Genomic DNA, 22322 nt, shown 5'->3' on the forward strand with positions numbered 1-22322 from the left:
GCTATGGTGTTGTTTGCTTCTGGTGTCGAAGAAAGCAGGCCACTAAGTGAGAGAGAAATACTGGTGAAGGGAAACGAGGGCTGGGGGCCGGCGAAGACCGCAACAGGAGCTGTTTAAGAGCCCTGGACAGCTGGGCAGTGGTGGCGCACGCCTTTAATCCCAGCACTAGAGAGGCAGAGCCAGGCGGATCTCTGTGAGTTCGAGGCCAGCCTGGTCTACAGAGTGAGATCCAGGAAAGGCGCAAAGCTACACAGAGAAACCCTGTCTCGAAAAACCAAAAAGAAAAAAAGAAAAAAAAAAAAAAAAAAGAGCCCTGGAAAACTTTCGTTGTTTTTTTTTTTTTTTTTTTTTTTTTTTTTTTTTTTTTTTTTTTTTTCTGAGACAGGGTTCTCTATGTAGTTTTGGAGCCTGTCCTGGAGCTCACTCTGCAGAACAAGGTTCGCCACGAACACACAGAGATCTGCCTGGCTCTGCCTCCAGAGTGCTGGGATTAAAGGCGTGTGCCACTACTGCCCAGCATCCCTGACAACATTTGTGGAGATTTCTATTTTGAGATTGCTGAACTTGTGTCGGGCAGTATGTGAGATATTACCCTGACTTTTTCAGGGTAAGAGTGTATCTTCTCACTGGGTGGCGGTGGCACACACCTTTAGTCCCAGGACTCAGGAGGCAGAAGCAGGCGGATCTCTGTGAGTTCAAGACCAGCCTGGTCTACAGAGGAAGATCCAGGACAGTCAAGACTAAAGAAACTCTGTCTCAACAAAAGACAACTCCCACCCCCAAAAGAGTGCATGTCCCCCCCCCCCCATTGTTCTCACTACTTTGTGGATGCCCTTAGGTATGCCACTACTATATTGACTCCGCTGGGCCTTCAAAGAGGATTACATTTGGGGGAGCTCCTACCTTGATGGAAGGAGGCCTATCAAATGATTGTCGGTCAGCAAGGACGCTTGTAGCTAGGCTGTCTGTGTTTAGACCCAGGATCTGTAACTACAGCTGTGCCACTGTGAGCTGCCCGCCTGACTCACCCGTGGACTTCTCTGTGAAGTTATATTTACCTTCCAACAGAGTGGAGAAGTATATGATTTTATTTACATATTTATTTTGGAACAAGGTCTTACTATGTAGCCCTGGTTGGCCTGAAACTTACTATGTAGCCCAGGCTGGCCTTGACACTCTAGAGATCCACCTATAGATTCTCCTGGCAGATGCCTCCTAGGAGAAGTTGATCATTAGAATGGATGCAAACTGTCTGGCATGTGGGAAAATAACCAATAGATCCTTGTTTCTGGTATATAACTGTGAGGTGCAGAGGGCGGGTGACAGATGTGACCTAAGGGGTTTGTAGGAGCATCGAGTGAGTGTATAACTCTGTGAGGATCAGATCAGGGGCCGGTTTGGTTGGGTAGGAAAAGGTCTGCAAAAGAATATCACGGACGTGTCCCCTAGGTGGTTCAGACAAATGTGCTTTTTTTAAATTTTTATTTATTTTTTCAAATGTGCTTTTTATATACTTAAACATCATAGTTGAGTTTCCATGCCAGTAAGTGCAGGACACGGAATTGTTTCCAGTGGCTTCACAGATTTAATGGGCTTTATCAACGTTAAGTTATCATCTATGGCTGGATGTTTAAGTTTTTCTATGTGCTTATGCCTGTGTGTGTGCTCATTTCTGTCATGTGAATTGACCATAATTTACTTAAACATTCAACTACTTTTAGACAGCTACTTAGTGAGACTCTGTCTCAAAAAGAAAAAAGATGCCAGGCAGTAGTGGTGGTGGTGGCGGCGGCGGCGGCGGCGGCGGCGGCGGCGGCGGCGGCGGCGGTGGTGGTGGTGGTGGTGGCGCACGCCTTTAATCCCAGCACTTGGGAGACAGAGGCAGGCGGATCTCTGTGAGTTTGAGGCCAGCCTGGTTTACAGTATGAACGTGAATATTCACTTAGACTGATGAAAGACATCACAAAAAATTGCAAGTTTTTGCTAAGTATAGGGGCACACATCTGTAAACTCGGGTGACTAGAAAAGGAGGATCATAGCCGGGCGGCGGCGGCGTTGCACGCCTTTAATTCCAGGATTGGGAGACAGAGCCAGGCAGATCTCTGTGAGTTTGAGGCCAGCCTGGTCTACAGAGCAAGATCCAGGAAAGGCGCAAAGCTACACAGAGAAACCCTGTCTCGAAAAACGGGGGAAAAAAAAGAAAAGAAAAAAGTATAAAAAAAAAAAATAGAAAAAATTTGCACTTCAGGTTGGTGGTGTAGCTCAGTGGCTAGCATGCTTGCCTAGCATACACAAAACCCTGGGTTTCACCCCCAGAATTGCACAAATCAGAGTTGCTGACGCATGTCTGCAACCCAGCATTTAATTAAGATGTAGAAGTAGGAAGAAGAGAAGTTCAAGGTCATCTTTAGCTACATAGCAAACTCAGGCCAGCTTGGGATACATGAGACTTTGTTACAACAGACAGACAAAAACAAACACAAATGACATTTGCAGCCGGGTGAGATGGATCAGTGCGTAAAAGCTTGCCACAATACCCGATGACCTGAACTGGATCTCTGGGACTCCCAAAAGTTGCCCTGTGACCTTCCCACATGCTTGCGTGCATACACCTACTCATGTGCGTATACCTACTCACATACAAACGAAATAAATAAAGAATGATCATCCCATTAAACTTTCTCAACTGCAACACCCACACTTCAACACTCATATTTGATGTTCCCACCAACTATTGAGGTATTCTTTCACTTATTTATTTGTTGCAAAAAGGATCTCACATTGTAGCCCAGGCTTGCTTGGAACTCACTATGTAGCCAAGACTACCCTTAAATTTGCAGCAGGCCTCTAGCCTCAGCTTCCATAGTGCTGGAACCACAGGGGTTCCGGTCATCAGCCACCACACCCCGTTTATTGTTGTTTTTACTAGTTTTACTATTCCTCATGTGACTGTCCATATCCTGCATTTTTGGTTTACTATGTAGCCATTGGCATTTTTACTAGACTGTCTTCATAATAGATACTGATTTTAAATGAAGTCAAAATAGTCTTGTTGTTTTGGGAAAGAATCTCATTATGTAGCCCAGGCTGACCTTGAATTCATAGTCCTCCAGTCTCGGCTTCCCATGTGCTGGGATTACAGGTGTGAACCCCCTTGGCAGAAATAGACTTCTTTGAAAAAAGTTTTATCTTGGCAGACCTTTAATCCCAGCACTTGGGAGGCAAAGCCAGGTGGATCTCTGTGAGTTTGAGGCCAGCCTGGTCTACAGAGCGAAATCCAGGACAGCTCCAAAGCTACACAGAGAAACCCTGTCTGGAAAAAAAAGAAGTTTTATACTTCTTTTTAAAATCTCAACCAGAATAAATATAAAAAAGAAAGTTTAAATGTGCTGCCATGTTGCCGGGGCCATGTAAGGACTCAGAGGTTGTCATTTTGAACATTTTAATGAGCTGTTCCAGATTCCTCCTTGCTAATAAGCATACATAGACTGCTTCTCTCCACAGGGCAGAGAATGGAACCCAGGGCTTCACACATGCTAGGCAAGCACTCTATCAGTTTCACCTCAGACTTTTTTAAGTTGAAAAAGTTATATTAGGTTATTTTACAATCCGCCTTTTCATGTAATTATACATCAGCTACTGTTTCAATGCCAGTAAACACAGCAATACAGAATTGTGTCTAACGCTTCACAGATGCAGTTGGGTGTACCAGCTTTGCTACCATGTATGTCTGGACTTGTTCTCTCTGTGTGTCTTTGTTCACTTCTCTATCACGTGGACTGACCACAATTTACTTAAATATTTTACTATTTTTAAGTATTTAAGGGTTTCTTCCTTTGCTTTTTGCTACCACAAATACCATTAAAATTTCAGGCACATGGCTTTTTTCATATTGTGAGGAATTCCCTGGAGTAGAAAGAGTGAGTCGCAGGGTCGTTTGTACAGACTCAGGTATTTCCAGGAGTTCATCAGTTTCCCATCTCCCACCGGAGGTAGTGAGGGAAGAGACTCTTAGAGGCTATTTTCTGTAAAGCAGCAGCAGCAGCAGAGGGGGTACTCAGAGGAACTAACACAGAGGATAGAAAAGGAAGGGAAGAGAAACACAGAGGGGCAGCAAAGAGTAAAATTACCAGATAGCACCATTGTTTAAAAACAATTTTCCATTCAGAAAAGTAATGTGTGATCCTCATAAGGTAACCCAGACCCGGGGCAGGCATGTATCAAAGGTATAGAAGCACATGAGTGTGAGGACCCATGTTCTTTTTTTTTTTTTTTTTTTTTTTTTTTGGCTTTTCGAGTCAGGGTTTCTCTGTGTAGTTTTGGTACCTGTCCTGGAACTCGCTCTGTAGACCAGGCTGGCCTTGAACGCACAGAGATCCTCCTGCCTCTGCTTCCTGAGTGCTGGGATTCAAGGCGTGCGCCACCACTGCCCAGTGAGGACCCATGTTCTATTCCCACCACTACGAAAGCAAACAAAATTTCCTCCAACTTTTAGGAATATCTGCACTCCATTCATCCATACATTTATTCTTTTAGTCTTGCTTTGTAGCCCATGCTGACCTGAATGTCCAGGTCTCTGTCCTCAGCCTCCTGAATGCTGGGATTGATGCTTAGACACTTTGGGGATGAATCTATCCGGTTTAATTCACTTTTGAGTTTCCACTGCCTGGGAGCTCACTGAAATTCTTCTAATTGGAAGGTCGTCTGCTCTGTTTCCCTTTCCTATTGAGAGATGCCCCGAGGTGCAGCCTCTTACCGCTGCTTAGGAAGTCAAACTCTTCATCTCCCCTCCAGCCTACAGTTTAGGGTGGCAGTGGCCCCGCCAGGTGGAGCAAGGGCAGGCTGCTGGGGAGAGTTGCCTGCGGTGACTCCTGCAGGGTTCGGGACACAGAGAACCTGCCAGGGAGACAGCTGGTGCCCGGTGCCCACCTTGGTGCCAGGGCCCATACACACTGCCGGGCAAGGCAAGAGGAGAAAGGCTGCAGCCGCCCTCAATCCTCGGTGTTCTCTTTAATAAACATTCCCCCAAACCTCGGTGTCTACACAGATCAACCACTGCTGAAAATCCCAAGCCCAGGAAAATGAAACCCATACCCTTGGGATAAAACTGGCCTGGCATTCTTTTCTTAGGAGCTGGCGGCCATCCTCGAAGTGACTGCTCTGCCCACGGCTGTTCAGTTTTGGCTTCTCTTCAAACCTGCCTGAACTCAGGGGTCCTACATTTGGCCCGGGGCGTAGCCCTCACGTGAGGCCTTCGAGCTTGCACCACCCAGTCTGACTCAACTCCAGCCTTGGCAAAACCCCCTACCGCCCGGTGACTCAGTTTCTCCAACTGCTCACATGGACAACAGCATGAGGCACCAGAGTGGAATGCGGAGGGTGCCAGGGACAGCTTCTCTGCAGGGCGTGCTTTCTTTCAGGCGAGGGCCCAGAGGCTAGAGTTTGTGCCTCCCAGAGCATTTTTTCTGCGCTAGCCACCGCTTTGGGTGGCACTTCTGCAAAGTGCACCGGCTGGACTGCGGGGGAGACACCGCCCGGGTCATCGAGGGCCTCCCGGGGGGACGGCGGGTGCCCGCGGCGGTTCCAGGCCCGTTCCCAGTACCCGCAGCCTGACGCAATCCGACGCGCCCTTGCTGCATGCCGGTGCTGGGGAAACCTTCGCTGCGGTTGCATCACTCCAGCCAGGTCTGCCACGGAGGAGGAGCTGAACCAATCAGCGCGCTCGTTGGGCCGGGCTCGTTGGGGGGGCGGGCTACCCCGGTACCCACTTGGAGGGCGGCGCGGTTAATCGAGAAGCAAAATCCAAAGGTGATTGGCCAAAAGGAGATTTGCTCCGCCCCAATCACCGAGACAGCTGGAGGCAGCTGGAGGGCCCTCCCGGCCGGAGGGTTTAAAGAGCGCCTCTGAGGGTACCACTCAGCTGGAGCGACCGATCGGTGCCAGGCCAGGTGTACGCGTCCGTCGGTCTTTCCGTGCCGTGCCGGAGACCAGCCCCGGAGGCCGCCTGGGCCCGTCCCTGCGCCCGGCACCATGAAGCAGGAGTCCGCAGCCCAGAGCAACCCACCTCCCTCACTGTCCCCTGCACCATCCGCGCAGCCCTCCTGGGAGGATGGCGACCCCCAAGCCCTGTGGATTTTCGGGTACGGCTCCCTAGTATGGAAGCCGGACTTTGCCTACAGCGACAGCCGTGTGGGCTTTGTACGGGGCTATAGCCGCCGGTTCTGGCAGGGAGACACTTTCCACAGGGGCAACGACAAGATGGTGAGCATCCTACTGTGCCCAGGGGAGTGAGGTGGGGTCGGCAGCAGAGTGGGCGCCCATGTCCTGAAATGTCAGGGACTTGGGGCTAACTGAAGGAAATGTGTAAACTTGGCTGGTGGTTGAAATTGGTGTGCCTGGGGTTCAGGTTGGCGTTTGCACCTGTGGATTCTTGCGTTGATTACCAGCCTGGGCCACCCGCTGTTTGTCTGTTCCGCGTCTGCCCATCACTCTCTGTCCATGTCGCTGGATGAATGGCACTCTCCGAGGTTTGGGGCTTGGGTCGGCACTTTTGGTTGTTGACAGATATGCTTGTTTCTTCCTCTTCCTCCTCTTCCTCTTCCTCCTCCAATTTGTCTACTTCTTGCTATGTGGCCTCAAACTTATGGCAACCCCTTCCCTCTCAAGGCTCTGGAGCGCTGGAATCACAGGCTCAAATCACAACAGGATTAAAGCCCAGGGTGTGTGTGTGTGTGTGTGTGTGTGTGTGTGTGTGTGTGTGTGTGTGTGTGTTGCTGGAGATTGGACCTAAGGCCTTGTGCCTGGTCGGCAAACCCTAAGGTACATCCATAGCCCTTTTGGAAGTGCTAATAGCTAATTTGTCTTTTTTCAACACCTTGCTTCCCTCTAGCCTGGCCGAGTGGTGACTCTCCTTGAAGATCGTGAGGTAAGTGCACAGTCAAGAGAGGATCCTGGGATGCAATATGTAAGGGTGCAGAGGGTGAGTGGAAGTGTAGCCTAACTCAGTGCTTCTTGGAGAACCATCTGAGCAGCTTATTGAGATGCAGGTCCCTGCTGGGGGTGGGGGTGTGTGGGAATGGGTGGGGAGTGGGTGTGTGGTGGTGGTCGTGACACATTCTTTAAATCCCAACACTCAGGAGGCAGAGGCAGGTGGATCTCTGTGAGTTCAAGGCCAGCCCAGTCGACAGAGTGAGTTTCAGGACAGTTACAGAGAGACCCTATCATACACACACACACACACACACACACACACACACACACACACACACACACACACACACAAAGATGCAGGCCTAAATTTAGGTGGAGAGTGGAGTGTGAGACTTAAGTATGTCTAATAAGTTCCTTAGTTCCTGGGGCAAGTCCACTTATGTCAACCCTTAAGAAAGGTGAGCCGGGCAGTGGTGGCGCACGTATTTAATCCCAGCACTTGGGAGGCAGAACTAGGCGTATCTTTGTGAGTTCGAGGCCAGCCTGGGCTACCAAGCAATTTCCAGGAAAGGCGCAAAGCTACACAGAGAAACCCTGTCTCGAAAAACCAAAAAAAAAAAAAAGTGAAATAGGGGGCTGGAGAGATGGTTCAGCGGTTAAGAGCACTGGCTGCTCTTCCAGAGGTCCTGAGTTCAATTCCCAGGTGGTTCACAAACATGTATAGTGGGATCTGATGCCTTCCTCTGGCATAAAGTTGTACGTGTAGATAGAGCACTCATACACATAAAATAAATAAATAAATCTTAAAAAAAAAGAAAGGTGAAATAGTCAGGCACAGTGGCTCTTGCCTTTAATCCAAGCACCCAGGAAGTAGAGGCAGGTGGATATCTGTGAGTTCAAATTTATTCTTGGCTGTATAGTGAGTACAAGGCCAGCCTATACTATATGAGACTTTGTCTCAAAAAAAAAAAAAAAAATTAAGGGAGGGCTATTGCTTCTGGGTACCTCAGCAGCCAGCCAACCACTTTATTTATTTATTTATTTATTTATTTATTTATTTATTTATTTATTTAAATTTCATGGAGAAATGGCTCAGTAGTTAGAAACACTTCCTGCTTTTCCAAAGAGCCTGGATTTGGTTCCCAGCGCCTACACAGTGGCTCACAACCTGTGACTCCAATTCCAGGGAATCTGACTCTTCTGGCCTCCGAGGTTAGCAGGTCACCAGGTACACATGGCTCACCAACATACATGCAGGCAAAATTCCCATACACATAAATGTTAAAAATTACATTTATTTCCGTGTGTGCTCCTGTGCACACGCTTAGGTCACATGTGGAGGCAAGAGGACATGTGGAAGTAAATTCTTTCCTTCCACCATGTATGTCTCAGGGATTGAATGTAGGTTGTCGGGTCATCAGACATGGTAGCAAGTACCCTTACCCCTTGAACCACCACCACCACCACCACCACCACCACCACCACCACCCCCTCCCCTGTACGCTCCTTTATAGAGCACAGTTGTGGGGTGCATCTAGGGTAACATTCTAGAGTGAAGGAGGGACCAGCCACGGGCGATGTGACTGACTGGTGGTGTCTCTGTTTTCTCCTAGGGCTGCACTTGGGGCGTGGCGTACCAGGTTCAAGGGGAGCAGGTGAACGAGGCCCTGAAGTATCTGAATGTGCGAGAAGCAGTCCTCGGAGGCTATGACACTAAGGAAGTCACCTTCTATCCTCAGGATGCCCCTGACCAACCCCTCACAGCACTGGCCTATGTGGCCACCCCACAGAACCCTGGCTACCTGGGCCCTGCTCCAGAGGAGGTCATTGCCACACAGATTCTTGCCTGCCGGGGCTTCTCTGGCCACAACCTGGAGTACTTACTGCGTTTGGCCGACTTCATGCAGCTCTGTGGGCCTCAGGCCCAGGACGAGCACCTGGAAGCCATTGTGGACGCTGTAGGAACAATGCTGCCCTGCTCTTACCTCACCGAGCAGGCTCTGGCACTGGTTTGAGAAGCCGAGCCCCCTGCAGGCAGTGTCCGTGAGGACGCTGATAAACAGCAACTGTGTAGTACTTGAGACAGACTTGCTGGAGCTCGAGAAACTTGAGAAGGCATGGTGGGCGATTGGGGACTTTTTGTCTTATGCCCCTGCCTGCCTGTCTGCTAGCCCCCGCCTCTCTTGATGGACGCTGACTTACTACTTGAAAATATTTATTGCACCATGTTGGTGTGGTGGGCGGGGCAGGTGGGGGACCTGCCCTGGACACGGGCCCTGCTGTGCGGTGGCTCTGCCCTCGTCCTCTGGTGCCTGACCAGAATCCCCCCATTGCTGCTGCTAATTCCGTACCACCCAGGCCTCCACACCCTCCAGGGACCCTCCAAGAGCCTTGATCCTCTGTCTGTCCAGACTAACTCTCCCCAGCCCTGGAAATATCATCTGCCCATGTTCCCAGCCTGCTGGGTGAAGGGCAGCAGAGAGTGAGGAGCGGTAGCCCTTCAAGGACCAAGGTCCAGTATCCCTCTTCACCCCCTGGGGCCCAGGGCAGCACTGGAACGTATGTACACACACAGCTGCTGGGACTCGGTCTCTTTCCCCTTTCAGTTTCATTTCCCTATCCTTCTGTCTGTCCTCTTGTCTGTCTGGATCACCCCTGTAGACCTACCTGTCGCACTCTATTCCTGGGAAACATCACTACAGGTCCCTTGTCAGTCTGTCCCACACTATTATCCATAAACAATCTTTAATTACCTTTGCCAGAATATGTTTTGTCTTTGTATGGGGCTTGGGTAAGTGAGCAGTAAACCTTGAAAGGCTCCCAGGGAGGGAAACCGTTCGCTCACTCTCTGCTTTTCCCAGCACCTAGGCGGGGAGGGCGGGTTCCACTGTTTTCAGCACTTTGTGTATACAATTAATGGCCCCAGCTCCACCTGCAAGCCTCTGAGCAGCCAGCTCGCCTCTGAGCAGCCAGCTCGCCTCTGAGCGGCCAGCTCGCCTCTGCGCAGCCAGCTCGCCTCTGAGCAGCCAGCTCGCCTCTGCCCTGGGACCCGGTGCTTCGTCCTCTGCAGCTGTCCCAAGGAGGCTGGTTTGCTTGGAGCAAACACTAGACTTTTTTCCTCCATCTTTAGGGCCAGCCACTGTCTCTTTCCGGAAGCCAGTTCACATCATGGCTTCTTATTGAAGGGGCACTTGGGTAGGGTATGATGGTGGCAGCTTCTTAGGCAATGCCTGGAGAAAGGTCCCGTGGCCTGGAACTGATGTTCCTTTACTCCCAGAGTCTCCGGGGAAGGCAGTGTTGGCTGGCCCTTCTGACCTGACCTGTTAGAACTTACCCACAATGGTCCTTTTCACACTCCTCGTTTACCCTCTGCACGTCCCTAGATGTTCCTTCTCCTTCGCTGGCTCCCGGGAACAGGTTGCAGCTCCCAGATCTTAGCCAGGCCAGGAGTTTCTCCATAGGAAGTGAGTGTCCTCCTAGAGACTCTCCTAGCTGATTGGCCTTAGCAGCAAGAGAGTCTGAGTTCAACCTAGCCGCCTCCCCTCACCGCTCAGTGCCAGGGAGGGAAGTGCTCAGCCTACTCAACACTAGCCTGCCCCCATCCCCACCGGGTTTCTCTGTGTACTTCCAGTTGTCCTGGAACTCAGCACACAGAGATCCATCTACCTCTGCCTCCCAGGTGCTGGCATTAAAGGCGTGCAGCACCACACCACCACCACCACCACCACCACCACCACCACCACCACCCGGCTCTGAGCTGTGTCTTTCAAGGATGCTGTCTATGAGTGGTGAATGGGACAAGTTGGGTGGTATGTGTTGCTACTGCTTTTGTGGCCAGTACCTTCACTGGTCTGGGTGTCCCCAGCAGGGTCAACTCTGACCAGCTGGGCAGGCAGTGTGCCTGGGAAGAAAGCCATACTGCGCTGTGTGCCTATGTTTTGACGGCCTCGTGGCTTGGCCATTGATGGGAAAAGTGTGGCCTATAGCCAGGCTCTTCTGGGAACCTGGTCAGGGCAACAGCAGGAGGCAGTTGGTGTCAGGGAGCTGTTGGCATCCATGCTCTGGGCCCCTGGGGCAAAGTAGGACCCAGCCCTGCCTTCTCTGGATTGGAAGGCATCGAGAAGGGGTGTGTGACAGCACACGTGGACCGCCATTCTTTCCCTTCTTGTTTGGTGGGGGTACTGGAGAGTGACCGTAGGCCCTAATACATACTAGACAAGTGCTCTACCGCTGAACCACATCCTCAGGCCCCTTTATCTTTTGCTTTGAAACAGGATCTTTTTGTTTGTTTTTTGAGACAAAGTTTCTGTGTAGCTTTGGAGCCTGTCCTGGAACTCACTCTGTAGACCAGGCTGGCCTTGAACTCACAGAGATCTGCCTGCCTCTGCCTTGAAACAGGATCTTAGTAAGCTGTCCAAGCTGGTCTTGAACTCCCTGTGTAGTCCAGGCAGGCCTTGACCTTGCAATCCCCCTGCCTCAGACTCCAGAGTGATGGAGATTGCAGCCTACTCCTTACTACTCATGTTTGTGCTACAATTCTTCAGCCAGGTGTCAAGTTCTAGACATGTTGGGGATGCAGCAGAAGGGGGTCCCCCTCAAGGGATTTGGAGTCTAAAACTGGCGGTGACAGTTCTGCAGGAAACTAGGGGGCCTTCTAAATAGGTCCCCCGACTCAGGTCAGTGGACTGCCAGGGAAGCCTGACTGGTGAAGGAGCTCCGAAGGGACCTCTGGGGATAACGATTCAGGGAACACTGTGTGCCTGAGGGGGAGACAAGGTCAGCTGGGCTAGCACACAGAGGGAACATGGGGCCAGACAGGTGGCAGCCCGGAGACTGGCCAGCAAGGTGAATTGTGCCAGGCTGTGGCCGCGCATTCCTCCTGAGTCAGCGGAGGGCCCTGGCAGAGTGAGCAGGAAAGGGGCGTGCATAAGAAGACACACTGACCGGCCGGGCAGACTGAGGGAGAGCTGTGGGCTGGAGGTGATTGTGGTATGAGGCAGGGCGACCAGGTGGACATAGGTGGATCTGAGAGCAGTTTAGGGGTGAGACCAAGGGGGTTGGGTGCGAGGTTAGAGGGAGCAGAGAAAAAGACTGAAGACAAAAAGAGAAAGCAGCTTAAATGCAGACTCCATTTCTTCTCAGACTCTCCTCCCTCCACCGAGGGGCCTGGGGCCTCAATGTGAGGAAGCTCAGGAATGGACCATGGTGAGGGTGCACAGGGGAGGGCCCTGGAGTCGGGGCAAGGAGACATCTCAGAAAATCTGCCTGCTGCAGGGAGAGAAGCAGACAGTAACTGAGGGTGCGGGAGGCGTCTGAGCCTCAGGCCCCTTTATAAACAGAACTGTGTTGAGCACCGCAAGAGCGGTTATAGAGCCGGGCAGTGGTGGTTATAGAGCCTGGTGTAGCTTTGCACCTTTCCTGGAACTCACTCTGTAGACCTGCTGCTGCTGCTGCTGCCGCCGCCGCCGCCGCCGCCGCCGCCGCCACCCGGCAATGTTCTATCATTTTCTTTTCTTTCTTTCTTTCTTTCTTTCTTTCTTTCTTTCTTTCTTTCTTTCTTTCTTTCTTTCTTTTTATTTATTTATTTAATGCCAAATTCTGTTTATTGAAGGAGGGAAGAGGTCTTAAATACAGGCTTACAGCACAATGGGAGAACCCCAGAGGGCAGAAGTTCACTACTGATGTTTTACAATCTTGCATCTAAGCTGTTAACGCCCATTATGCAGGATACACAGACAAGGAACTTCCCTTAAGCATTCAGGAGGATGGAACCTGGCAGGGAATTAGCATAGGGAGGATATCAAGATCAAGGTCAGCAAGCAAGGCAACAGTTACCCAAAACAGGGGCCAGGACCCTACAGGTCCCCCTTTTACTAAAAAATGAACTTCTGACTTAGGTTGTGGGAGATGTCAGCAGGTCACCTTACCTGTCATGGAGATGCCTGCCCAGGCCACACAGGTGCTCTGTCTTAGGTTGGTGAGTGCCCCCCAGGCATTACCCGTCTCTGAATACTCATTATCATACAGGCTCAATCCTGTGTGAGCTGCAGAGTTAACTGCTGCCAAAGATCTCAAAGTGGCGCTGGGCTTGCAATCTGTGTGTTCGACACAGAAAAGACCAACAGAGGTCTTATCCCACCCATAGCCAGTAGGCTAAAGGCAACTGAGCCATTCCCTTCCTTAATGAGCCATACTGCAAATTGGAGTACTTGTAAGATGGTATCCCCAAAGCAAATGGAACTTGAGTTTATAAATTTATGATTTTCAAAGCCAATCAAAATGTATATAACTACTGAATTAAATTTATCATGCCCAATAGAATGAAAGATTAACTAACTGTAGTAGCTACTTTTGCAGCCAGGGTCTCCACTGTGCTAGCTGTAGTAAGCAATTATGAAATGGTAATCCCAGAAACAGTAGCAGCGGTGGCCGCCATTGCTATAACAGCAACAACAGCAGCAGCAATGTCAAATTCTCTTCTGGAGTGTGTGGATATCCACTGGCATGGATACAACTCCAGGAACACGAACCGCCAAGGCCCATTTTTCTTGATCCCAGCACAACTTAAGCTGGCAACTCTTCTGGGGAATCCAGCCTCATGGTTACAGTTCCTAGGCTTACATTAATGCTTGCCAAAGCTGGTGGCACACGTTTTTAATCCCAGTACTCGGGAGGCAGAGGCAGGCAAATCTCTGTGAGTTCGAGGTCAGCTTGGTCTACAGATTGAGATCCAGGACAGGCACCAAAACTACACAGAGAAACCCTGTCTTGAAAAAACAAAAACAAAAACAAACAAACAAAATAATAAAAGAGAAATAGAAATTGAAAAACTTAAAGCATAGTTAAATTCAAAATAAGACCACAAGGCCTAGATCCACGGCATGGTGGTAATGACGCTTATCACTGAACCTGGTGACCTGAGTTCAGTTCCTGGAACTCACATGGTAGACCAAAGGAACTAAATTCTGAAAGTTGTCCTTTGGTTGTTTTGGTTTTTTGGTGGTGATACATGCCTTTTTTTCCCCCAACATAATATTTTTATTATTTATTTGGAATTTCGTACAATGCATCCCAATCACACCTGCTTACCATTCCCCCCCAGGTCTACGCTCCCACCACCCTCCCCCCCAAAACAAACAAACAAACTCCACAAGGTCTAATTTGTGTTTCCCATACACTCACTGGAGCATGGTCACACTCACAGTGGCCAGCCCCTTAAAGAGAACTGAGTCCTTCCCTACCCACACCCATTCCCCGCCAGGAGCCATCCACTGGGAAGAGCTCTACTTCAACACCTTTATTACAGTTTTTAAGGACTCTCTTCAATAGCTTCCTGTCTGGACTGTTTAATTTTTTGCAGGGGATCAGGGAGAAGTTATCACAGAGGCCTTCAGGGTCACATTCTGAGTTGTGAGTCTGCACTCATCGATACCATTCTGATGAAGCTTCCTCGTCCACAGCAGCTATAGGCAGCTCAGATCAAGGACATCAAACTGGTCCCCTGTGTTGGCAGCACAGGTCACAGACATCATCCTGGCCTCTGGCAGCATCACGGACCACGGATATCGGCACACCCGCGGCATCAGTGCAGACCACAGATACCAACGTGGCCTCCAGTGGCAACATGGACCATAGAAGTCTTTCCAGGAGATTTAATCCAGAAAATGAAGCACTTTTCATCCCTGGATATCTTGTTATTGCTCAGCAACAGCGTGTTCAGAGGCAGGACCTGCGACAGCTCCAGGCTGCTGTACGACAGCTGGCCCGTGGCACTGGCCACCCTGCAGGCACCCTGAGCATGACATTGTGCCTGGAGCCTGCAGACAGCACCTTGGTCCCCACAATTGTGCTTTGTCACCACATGTGCACCGTGGAATGAGAGCACCCACAAGCACTCACTCCTGCACGCACACACACACACACACACACACACAAGCACACACACTAAATAAACACAACACAGAAATAAGTAAAGAACAAGAGCTAAGCATGTTAACACACCTGTAGCCCTAACATTCCTTAGGCTGGCCCAGTCACGGGTCCCCGGCCAGGCTGGGCAACAGAGTAAGACACTGTTTCAAATAGCATGAGCACATACGTAGATAGACCATGTCTCAAAACGACAAGAAAAACAAAATAAGCCAAGATGGGCAGTGGTGGCACACACCTTTAATCCCAGCACTCGGGAGGCAGAGGCAGGCGGATCTCTGTGAGTTCGAGGCCAGCCTGGGCTACCAAGTGAGTTCCAGGAAAGGTGCAAAGCTACACAAAGAAACCCTGTCTCGAAAAACCAAAAAATTAAAAAATAAGCCAAGACAATAAAAAAAAAAATCAAACCAAGGCCCAGGATTATAGTTAAGTGGTAGAGGATGTGCTTAGGTGTCTAAGGCACTGGTACCATACTTTGGCATCAAAATTAAATAAAAACAACAAACCTGCACACACACACACACACACACATCAGAAGAGGAGGAGGAGGGTTACAGGAGGAGGCAAGAGGAGGAAGGAGGAGGAAGTGGGGGAGAAGAAAACTGTATTTTCAAAATCAATTGAGGGGCAAGAGTGGCATCCTTATATTTTAGTGCCCTGACAGCCCACTGGCTCCTCGCCTGTCTCTCATCTGCTCTGTTGCAGATTCTCATCACCATGTAGCCTGTGAAGAACTCCACTACATCCCCGAGGAAATGGGAAAAAATACTTCATAAATTTCTTGAGAAGCTTTGAGGAACCCCCACCAACCCGCTGCGCGTGTCCCCCCGAGGCTCCTGGTCCTTACTCTGAAAATTCCTGATGGACGAACATTTCTTTTTATTGTAAATTATTTTATTAAAATATATTAGTCAGGCTGGGCGGTGGTGGTGCACGCCTTCAATCCCAGCACTTGGGAGGCAGAGCCAGGCGGATCTCTGTGAGTTCGAGACCAGCCTGGTCTACAGAGCGAGATCCAGGACAGCACCAAAGCTACACAGGGAAACCCTGTCTCGAAAACAAACAAACAAACAAACAAAACCTACCAGAGGCTAAAGATGGCTCAGTAGAGCAAAGTGGACCCAAGGCTGGATCCCCAGCATCTACATACAAGAAAAAAGAAAAATATATTTTAGTCAGATGTGGTGGTGCCCGTTTTTCATCCCAGCACTCAGGAAGCCAAGGTAGATGGATCTCTGAGGTCAAGGTCAGTCTGGTCTACAGAATGAGTTCCAGGACAGCCTGGGTGTTTTGCCTCCTATCTGTGTGTCACATGCATGCAGTCTGGCAGAGGGTACAGGAAGATGCCAGATGCCCTAGAACTGGAGTTACAGCTTGTTGTGAACTGGGGATTGTACCAGGTCCTCTGGAAGAGCAGTTAGTGCTTGAACTGAAGAGGCCTTCAACCTCTTCCCTCTTTAGAAAGACAGATCTCGATAAGTAGTTCCGGCTGGCCTGGAACTTCGAAAGATCTACCTGCCTCTGCCTCCTGGGTGACTGAAAGTGTGTGCCATCACGCCTGGCCTCAACAACAAATTACTTTTGGTTTCTTTCTCAGAAGAGACTTGAACAGAGTTTTCAGGGCTCTCCTGAGTCATCGTGCCCAGCCCCGTGGAGTGTCTTCCCCAGTCATTTCAGTGTGGCTGACTGAGTCTGCGACAGTCCTGAAGGCCCTTGACCTCCCCTATTGGAGGACAAACAGCCCATCCTCATGCTTGGGGACTGGGCAAAACTGCTTGGTTCTGGTGAGGCCCTGGAGAAAGAACAGGACTCACAGGCAGAGGAGGGAGTGTAGAAGGACAACCTGAGTGCTCCGTGGTGTGGCTAAGGGGAAGGTTTCTGTTGTAGATGAGAGAGAGAACTGCCAGAGGCATCTGGAAGAGTCCAGAGCAGAGAGAGAAGTAGACTGAACATGGCCAGGGCTGTCTGTGAAAGAGGAGAGAAGGGCAGTGGATAGAGGGTGGAGAAAAAGAGTGTGATAAGCAGAAGTGGAGGAGAGAGAGAGAGAGAAAGAGAGAGAGAGAACATTGAGAACAGCAGGGTTCTAGGGAGAATGAGAGGCTGGGGTAGGGAAGCCTGTGAGCTGGAGAAGCGCTGGGGAGGAGGGGAGGAGGGCTAGGACGCTAGCATGGACTCTGAAATGTGTAAACCAGGTACTTGTGACACTGAGGAAGCCTGGAGGCCAGCGTGCACTTGGATGTACTAATAGCCACCACAGACAGCCATTTGTCCCCTCTGCCAGTGATAAGGGAAATGGCTCCCTTTGGTAGAGGGGAACCAGCTTCGCAAGTTCCTGAGGAATTCTAGCTTTTATCTAACTGCAAGAAATCCTCCTCTAGTCCAAGTTGAGCCCATTTGTGGATTTTTGGGCTGCCTTTGGGGTTTGGGGGATTGGAGTTTCCTGTGCATTTGCTCCAGCAGCTGAGGACTCAGAGGCTACCTTGGGGTGAGATAAAGGAGGAAATGATTTTTTTTTTTTTTTAAACAGGGAAGTTATGTTCTCTGGTGATGTTTTTGTTTTAGCATGCTTTTCCTCCCACAGAAGGATCTTTTGTTTTTGTTCTTTTTTTTTTTTTTTTTTTTTTGTTTTTGTTTTTGTTCTTTTTGTTGGTTTTGTCTTCCTTAAAGCCACTTGTGTTTACAGTGTGGAAAGATGCATTCAGGACAGGGGTTGGCAGGAACCTATTGTGACCCACAATCCAGGCAAAGGCTGGCTAGTGTGAACTCAAGGAGCGCCAGGGCCCAGAAGGTGGTGGCCATCCCTGCCTCTTGGCGGTTGGCTAGGAAGGGAAGGGAGGCAGAAGGAAGGAGACCGAAGACTTCACATTGTGCTGGGGGAGGGGCACTGCCCCACAGGGTCCCGGGCAGGAGGAAGGTGGTGACCACACGTGATCTTTGCGACAGTCTTCGGGCAGCTTCTCTGTTCTGCCCACTCTGAGCCACAGACAGAAGCCCACTCCTTTGGAAGCTGTGTTCTCCTGAAGAGAGCGGAGGGGCCTGTGTTAGCAGAAGCTGTGGAAAGGAGCCCATGGGTGCGAGCACTTCCCCAACCCCAAGCTTGGTTCTGAAGAGGGTCCTGGTATTCCAGAACCAGAACCCTGCTTTATACCTAAGACTGAACTAGAGCTGGCAGGACCACAGGGAGAGTGTCCCCGAGGGCCGGAGTGGGAGCTCTGGGCACAGCCTCCTGCCAATGCCTGGTGACCACATACCCCAGTGTGCCCAGAGCAGGCCTAGATTACTCTGTTATCCTGCAGTAAATTATTACTTTGTCTTCCTTCAAACATATCCCAATTTAGACAGTTAATAACATGGTGGCCATAGACTCCTGGATCCAAACAGGGTAGCTTTATTAGCGGACTCAGACGTTATCAAAGGAGCTAGCCGAAGCCAGCATGCTGAGGTTATCCTTTGCCCTCCTGGACATAGCTGCCAGCCTTCACCCACAGCTGAGGGCAGAGGCCCAGCTCAGGACACTGAGTCTGGGGTGCGGCCTGGGAAGGCTCTGCACCTGTGGTTCCTCTTGTAGACCTCACAGTTTGTCCTTCCTCCTCAGGACCACTCCTGGCTTCCCTGTGCCCCAATGCCTGGGTTATGAGGGCGACACACCCTGAAGATTCAAACAGTACAGAGCTTCCTCCATCTTGCATTCTTGTTTGTTTTTTTAAGCACCTGATTCTTTGTGTGTTTTTTTTTTAAATTTACTTAACTTTATTTTATGTGCATTGATGTGAAGGTATCTATCCCCTGGAACTGGAATTACAGACATGTGTGAGCTGCCATGTGGGTGCTGGGAATTGAACCCGGGTCCTTTGGAAGGACAGCCAGTGCTCTTAACCGCTGAGCTCCTTGTATTCTTGTTGAGGCCATTTTAAGTTTAACTAGAATTTGATCTCTTTGATGGAGAATCCCACAGAAACTTACCAAAACTCTCTTCTAGGAACCAAAGGTCAGGATGTCTGAGCTGACTTGGAAGCTGAGGTCAAGATGCCCCAGCTAATTCAGCTTAGCGTCTGTTACACTGCCTGCTTGGGCAGAAAACCCACCAGCTGTGAGATATCATGACGTGGTTTTGGCTCAGCACCTGGAGCCACACTACACTTGGTCCCGAATACCTGGGTGTAGTCCCAGCTGGCAGGAGTAAGAGTTTCAGTTGACTATAAACTGTCTGGTCATCTCTGGTGGGCTCCACCTACAGGCAGCCCTTCCTAAGTGGCCCCATTTTTACCTATGCCTCCCTCTCCCCTGGACAGGAACGGCGCTGCGTACTGCTGGCTCTTCCTGTCTGCTCCTCGGCCTGGCACTTTGGGCTTTATTCTTGGCTTTGTTTTGGCTGCTGCTTGTCTAGGGCTGTCTCTGGAGACTACTGCTGTTATGATCGAGGACTCGGGAGGCAAGGGGAGGGCCAGAATGCCAACAGCTGCTCGGCTGCTTCAGACCTGGCTGCCCACCTGCCCCCAGCACGAGCCAGGGCACAGATCTCTAGCCCTACACAGACTCTTCCTTGCCAATGTGGGTCTGGGTGCTTGTCACTTAGATGTCACCTCCCTTGGGAAGCTGTCCTTGAATCCAACTCCCCGCAACCACCAAGGGCTGGTTTTGGCTCTGACACGTGTCTCTGACACTTGTCCCTTTTCTTCGTACACACCCTGTCTTGTTGGTTTCTACCTATTTGGTACTGTTGATGAAATGTAGGACCTTGAGACTGCCGGGCAGAAATTCTACCACTGAGCACCTGTTTCCTTCCTGTTCTTGTCTCCTCCGCAGACTGTGAACTCTTGATAGGGGAGACTACATCTGTCTTGAGATGTCCCGGAGGAGCCCGCACATAGCAGGAGTTCATGTCTTATCCTATTGTTAAAGAAAGGCCACTTCCCCAGCAAGAGGCTATCACTGTTTAGAGTAGGGTGGGGCTGGAGGGGCATGTAGGCTGCCACTCAGAAGAGGGACTACGTAGCAAGAGGTAGGCTGGTAGGGTTTCGAGGAGGAGAGAGGCAGATTTACCTAGGAGACACACCCTGGATCCTGGACCCGGGCACTAGACTACTGTTGGAATGCGAGCAAGGGTATATATATGGGCTGAGAGTCTAGAGGTTCCTGTCTGAAGTTATGGTTTGGGGTTTGGTTGGTTGGTTGGTTTGGTTTTTCAGAGACAGGGTTTCTCTGTGTAACCCTGGCTGATCTGGAACTTGCTCTGTAGACCAGGCTGGCCTCAAACTCAGAGATTCGCCTGCCTCTGCCTCCTGAGTATTGGGATTAAAGGTGTGCGCCACCACCACCCAGTTAAACTGTATGTCTTGGACAAGGCAACTTTACTCCCTGGGCATCTCAAATGTAAACTGAACCTCTGGACCGAAACTAGTCCCTTTAAAAATCTCAATGGCATCCCCCACCCAACCCCAGGAAAGACAAGGGCTCTAACTGGATTCGGTGGACTATTTCTTTAGTTCTTGCTATTAAGGAGGCTGAGGCAGGGGTGTGAGGCAGCCTGGGCAACATAGAGAGACCCCTGTCTCAATAGAATGAGGGGGGAGGGGGAAGAGGAAAGTCAGAAGTAGGGAGCATGGTGTATGGTGATATTTTATTTGTACTGAAATGTGATTTTATTTGTATGTTAATAAATAAAGTTGCCTGGGGGTCAGAGCTAATAGTAAGTCATAGCAGAAGCCAGGTGGTGGTGGCACACACCTTTATTCCTGATCACATGACAAGCAGATCTCTGTGTGTTCAAGGATACAGCCAGCATGGAGACACACACCTTTACTCTCAATACCAAACATAGAAGACCTGGAGGTCTGTATAGACGGGCAGTGACAAGGAGGTCATGTGGTTGGGTTTACAACCAATGAGAAGGCAGAACAGAAAGTCAATAAAAAGATAGATACACAGGAAGTAGGTCTCTCGCTGAGGGGAAGGACAGCAGCGGCAGGAAGGGTAAGAAGGGGGTTTTAAGTCTCAGCTCTTACTACAGCTCTGACCTCTTGGGCTTTTAACTCTGCACTTGGCTCTGTGTTTCTTTTTTTTTTTTTTTGGTTTTTCAAGACAGGGTTTCTCTGTGTAGCTTTGCTCCTTTCCTGGAACTCACTTGGTAGCCCAGGCTGGCCTCGAACTCACAGAGATCCGCCTGGCTCTGCCTCCCGAGTGCTGGGATTAAAGGCGTGCGCCACCACCGCCCGGCCTGTGTTTCTTATTTAATAATAAGACTGTTACATCTACAATCGTGGCTCATGCATGTGATTCCTGTGCTTATGAAGCTAAGGACAGAGGATAATGAATTTGAGGTCAGCCTGGGCTACAAAGTGAAACTCTGTTTTCCAACCAACCAATAAACTCCCATAAGAAAATGATCAGGTTATAAATGTTTGTTTAAAAAGGGGAAGTACAAATGGGAATTTAACAAGAAGTTGTACATTTTCAACACTGTACACAAACTCCTTTGTTACAAATAAATATTTATGCTTCTAAAAAAAAAAAAGAAAGAAAATGATCAGGGCTCCATTTATTTACCAGCTGTAGGTCTTAGCTGGGTGCTTCAATGTTATTCTAACAGCCAGGAGGCAGAGGCAGGAGGATTGCCACAAATTCAAGGCTGGTCTGGGCTATATAGCAGTTCTAGATCAGCTAGGCTTCTTTTGAAACAACGTTTCAAAAAGCAAACAAACAAAATGAAAAGGAAAAAAACAAAAACCCAAACCAGCTTTCAGTCCTTGGCCAGGTTATTCTGGGCTGCAATGGCCTCATCAACAAAATAAGATTGCCAATCACAGCTGCTTCAGGTTCCTGGGACGAACCCCGTTAGGGAAATACAGTGCCTAACTTAAACTGCTGTATGGATGCTGAGTACCTTCATGACAGTGAGCTCTGTGATTATCTCACTAGAGTGACACTCCATGAAGGCAAGAGCTGGTGTTTTCCTCGTTTATCACTGCATCCTTGGTGTCTAGCTCAGAGCCTGGCTTATCTCAGGCTCTCGAAGGCTGTGCTGAAGAACAGGACAAATGGCATTGTGAATAAATGAATGGACTCACTCAGCAGGGCAGCTAGCTTTGACTTGGGCGATGGGGGCCGGCAGAGTGGGAGGGGGCAGGGAGCAGGGCTGGCATGCTCTCTGGGCTTCCCAGGCCCTGGCCTTCCTCCTCTCCTCATTGCCAAGCCCAGGCGAAGGGAGGGCTGGCTGCAGCCCAAGGCTTCAGGCTTGTTTATCAACAACACAGTTGTGGGTCACCACACAGTCAGCAGCATCTGATGCAGCTAAATATATCTTTTTGGACCACACAGCTAGCTCCTAAAGGCCACACGGACCACACCGCTCATTCTTCTGGGTTGGGCCCTGGGCTTTGTCCTGACCCCAGGACCCTGTTGTCCCCAGAGAGCAAATAGCCAATCCAGGTCCCTAGGGTGACCCTGGAGTGGCTGGCTGAGTC

The 22322-nt window shown here is 49.9% G+C and overlaps 1 protein-coding gene across 1 annotated transcript; it reads left to right on the plus strand.

Moving 5' to 3' along the window:
* Positions 1–5763: 5763 nt before the first annotated feature.
* On the plus strand, positions 5764–9694 carry Chac1 (ChaC glutathione specific gamma-glutamylcyclotransferase 1). Its single transcript, XM_028854465.2, has 3 exons — positions 5764–6261; positions 6890–6925; positions 8544–9694. Exons 1-3 carry the CDS (start codon positions 6031–6033, stop codon positions 8943–8945), a joined length of 669 nt encoding a protein of 222 aa, XP_028710298.1. The 5' UTR covers positions 5764–6030; the 3' UTR covers positions 8946–9694.
* The last annotated feature ends 12628 nt before the right edge of the window (positions 9695–22322 follow it).

The sequence above is a fragment of the Peromyscus leucopus genome, chromosome 4 (genome assembly GCF_004664715.2).
Source record: "Peromyscus leucopus breed LL Stock chromosome 4, UCI_PerLeu_2.1, whole genome shotgun sequence".
Classification (NCBI taxonomy): Eukaryota; Metazoa; Chordata; class Mammalia; order Rodentia; family Cricetidae; genus Peromyscus; species Peromyscus leucopus.

Bases quoted from the DNA above. Each gene is read 5' to 3' on its own strand.
- Chac1 (XM_028854465.2), top strand. From the start codon at position 6,031: ATGAAGCAGGAGTCCGCAGCCCAGAGCAACCCACCTCCCTCACTGTCC. The intron at 6,262-6,889 runs GTGAGCATCCTA...GCTTCCCTCTAG, and splicing joins ACAGGGGCAACGACAAGATG to CCTGGCCGAGTGGTGACTCT. The intron at 6,926-8,543 runs GTAAGTGCACAG...GTTTTCTCCTAG, and splicing joins CTCTCCTTGAAGATCGTGAG to GGCTGCACTTGGGGCGTGGC.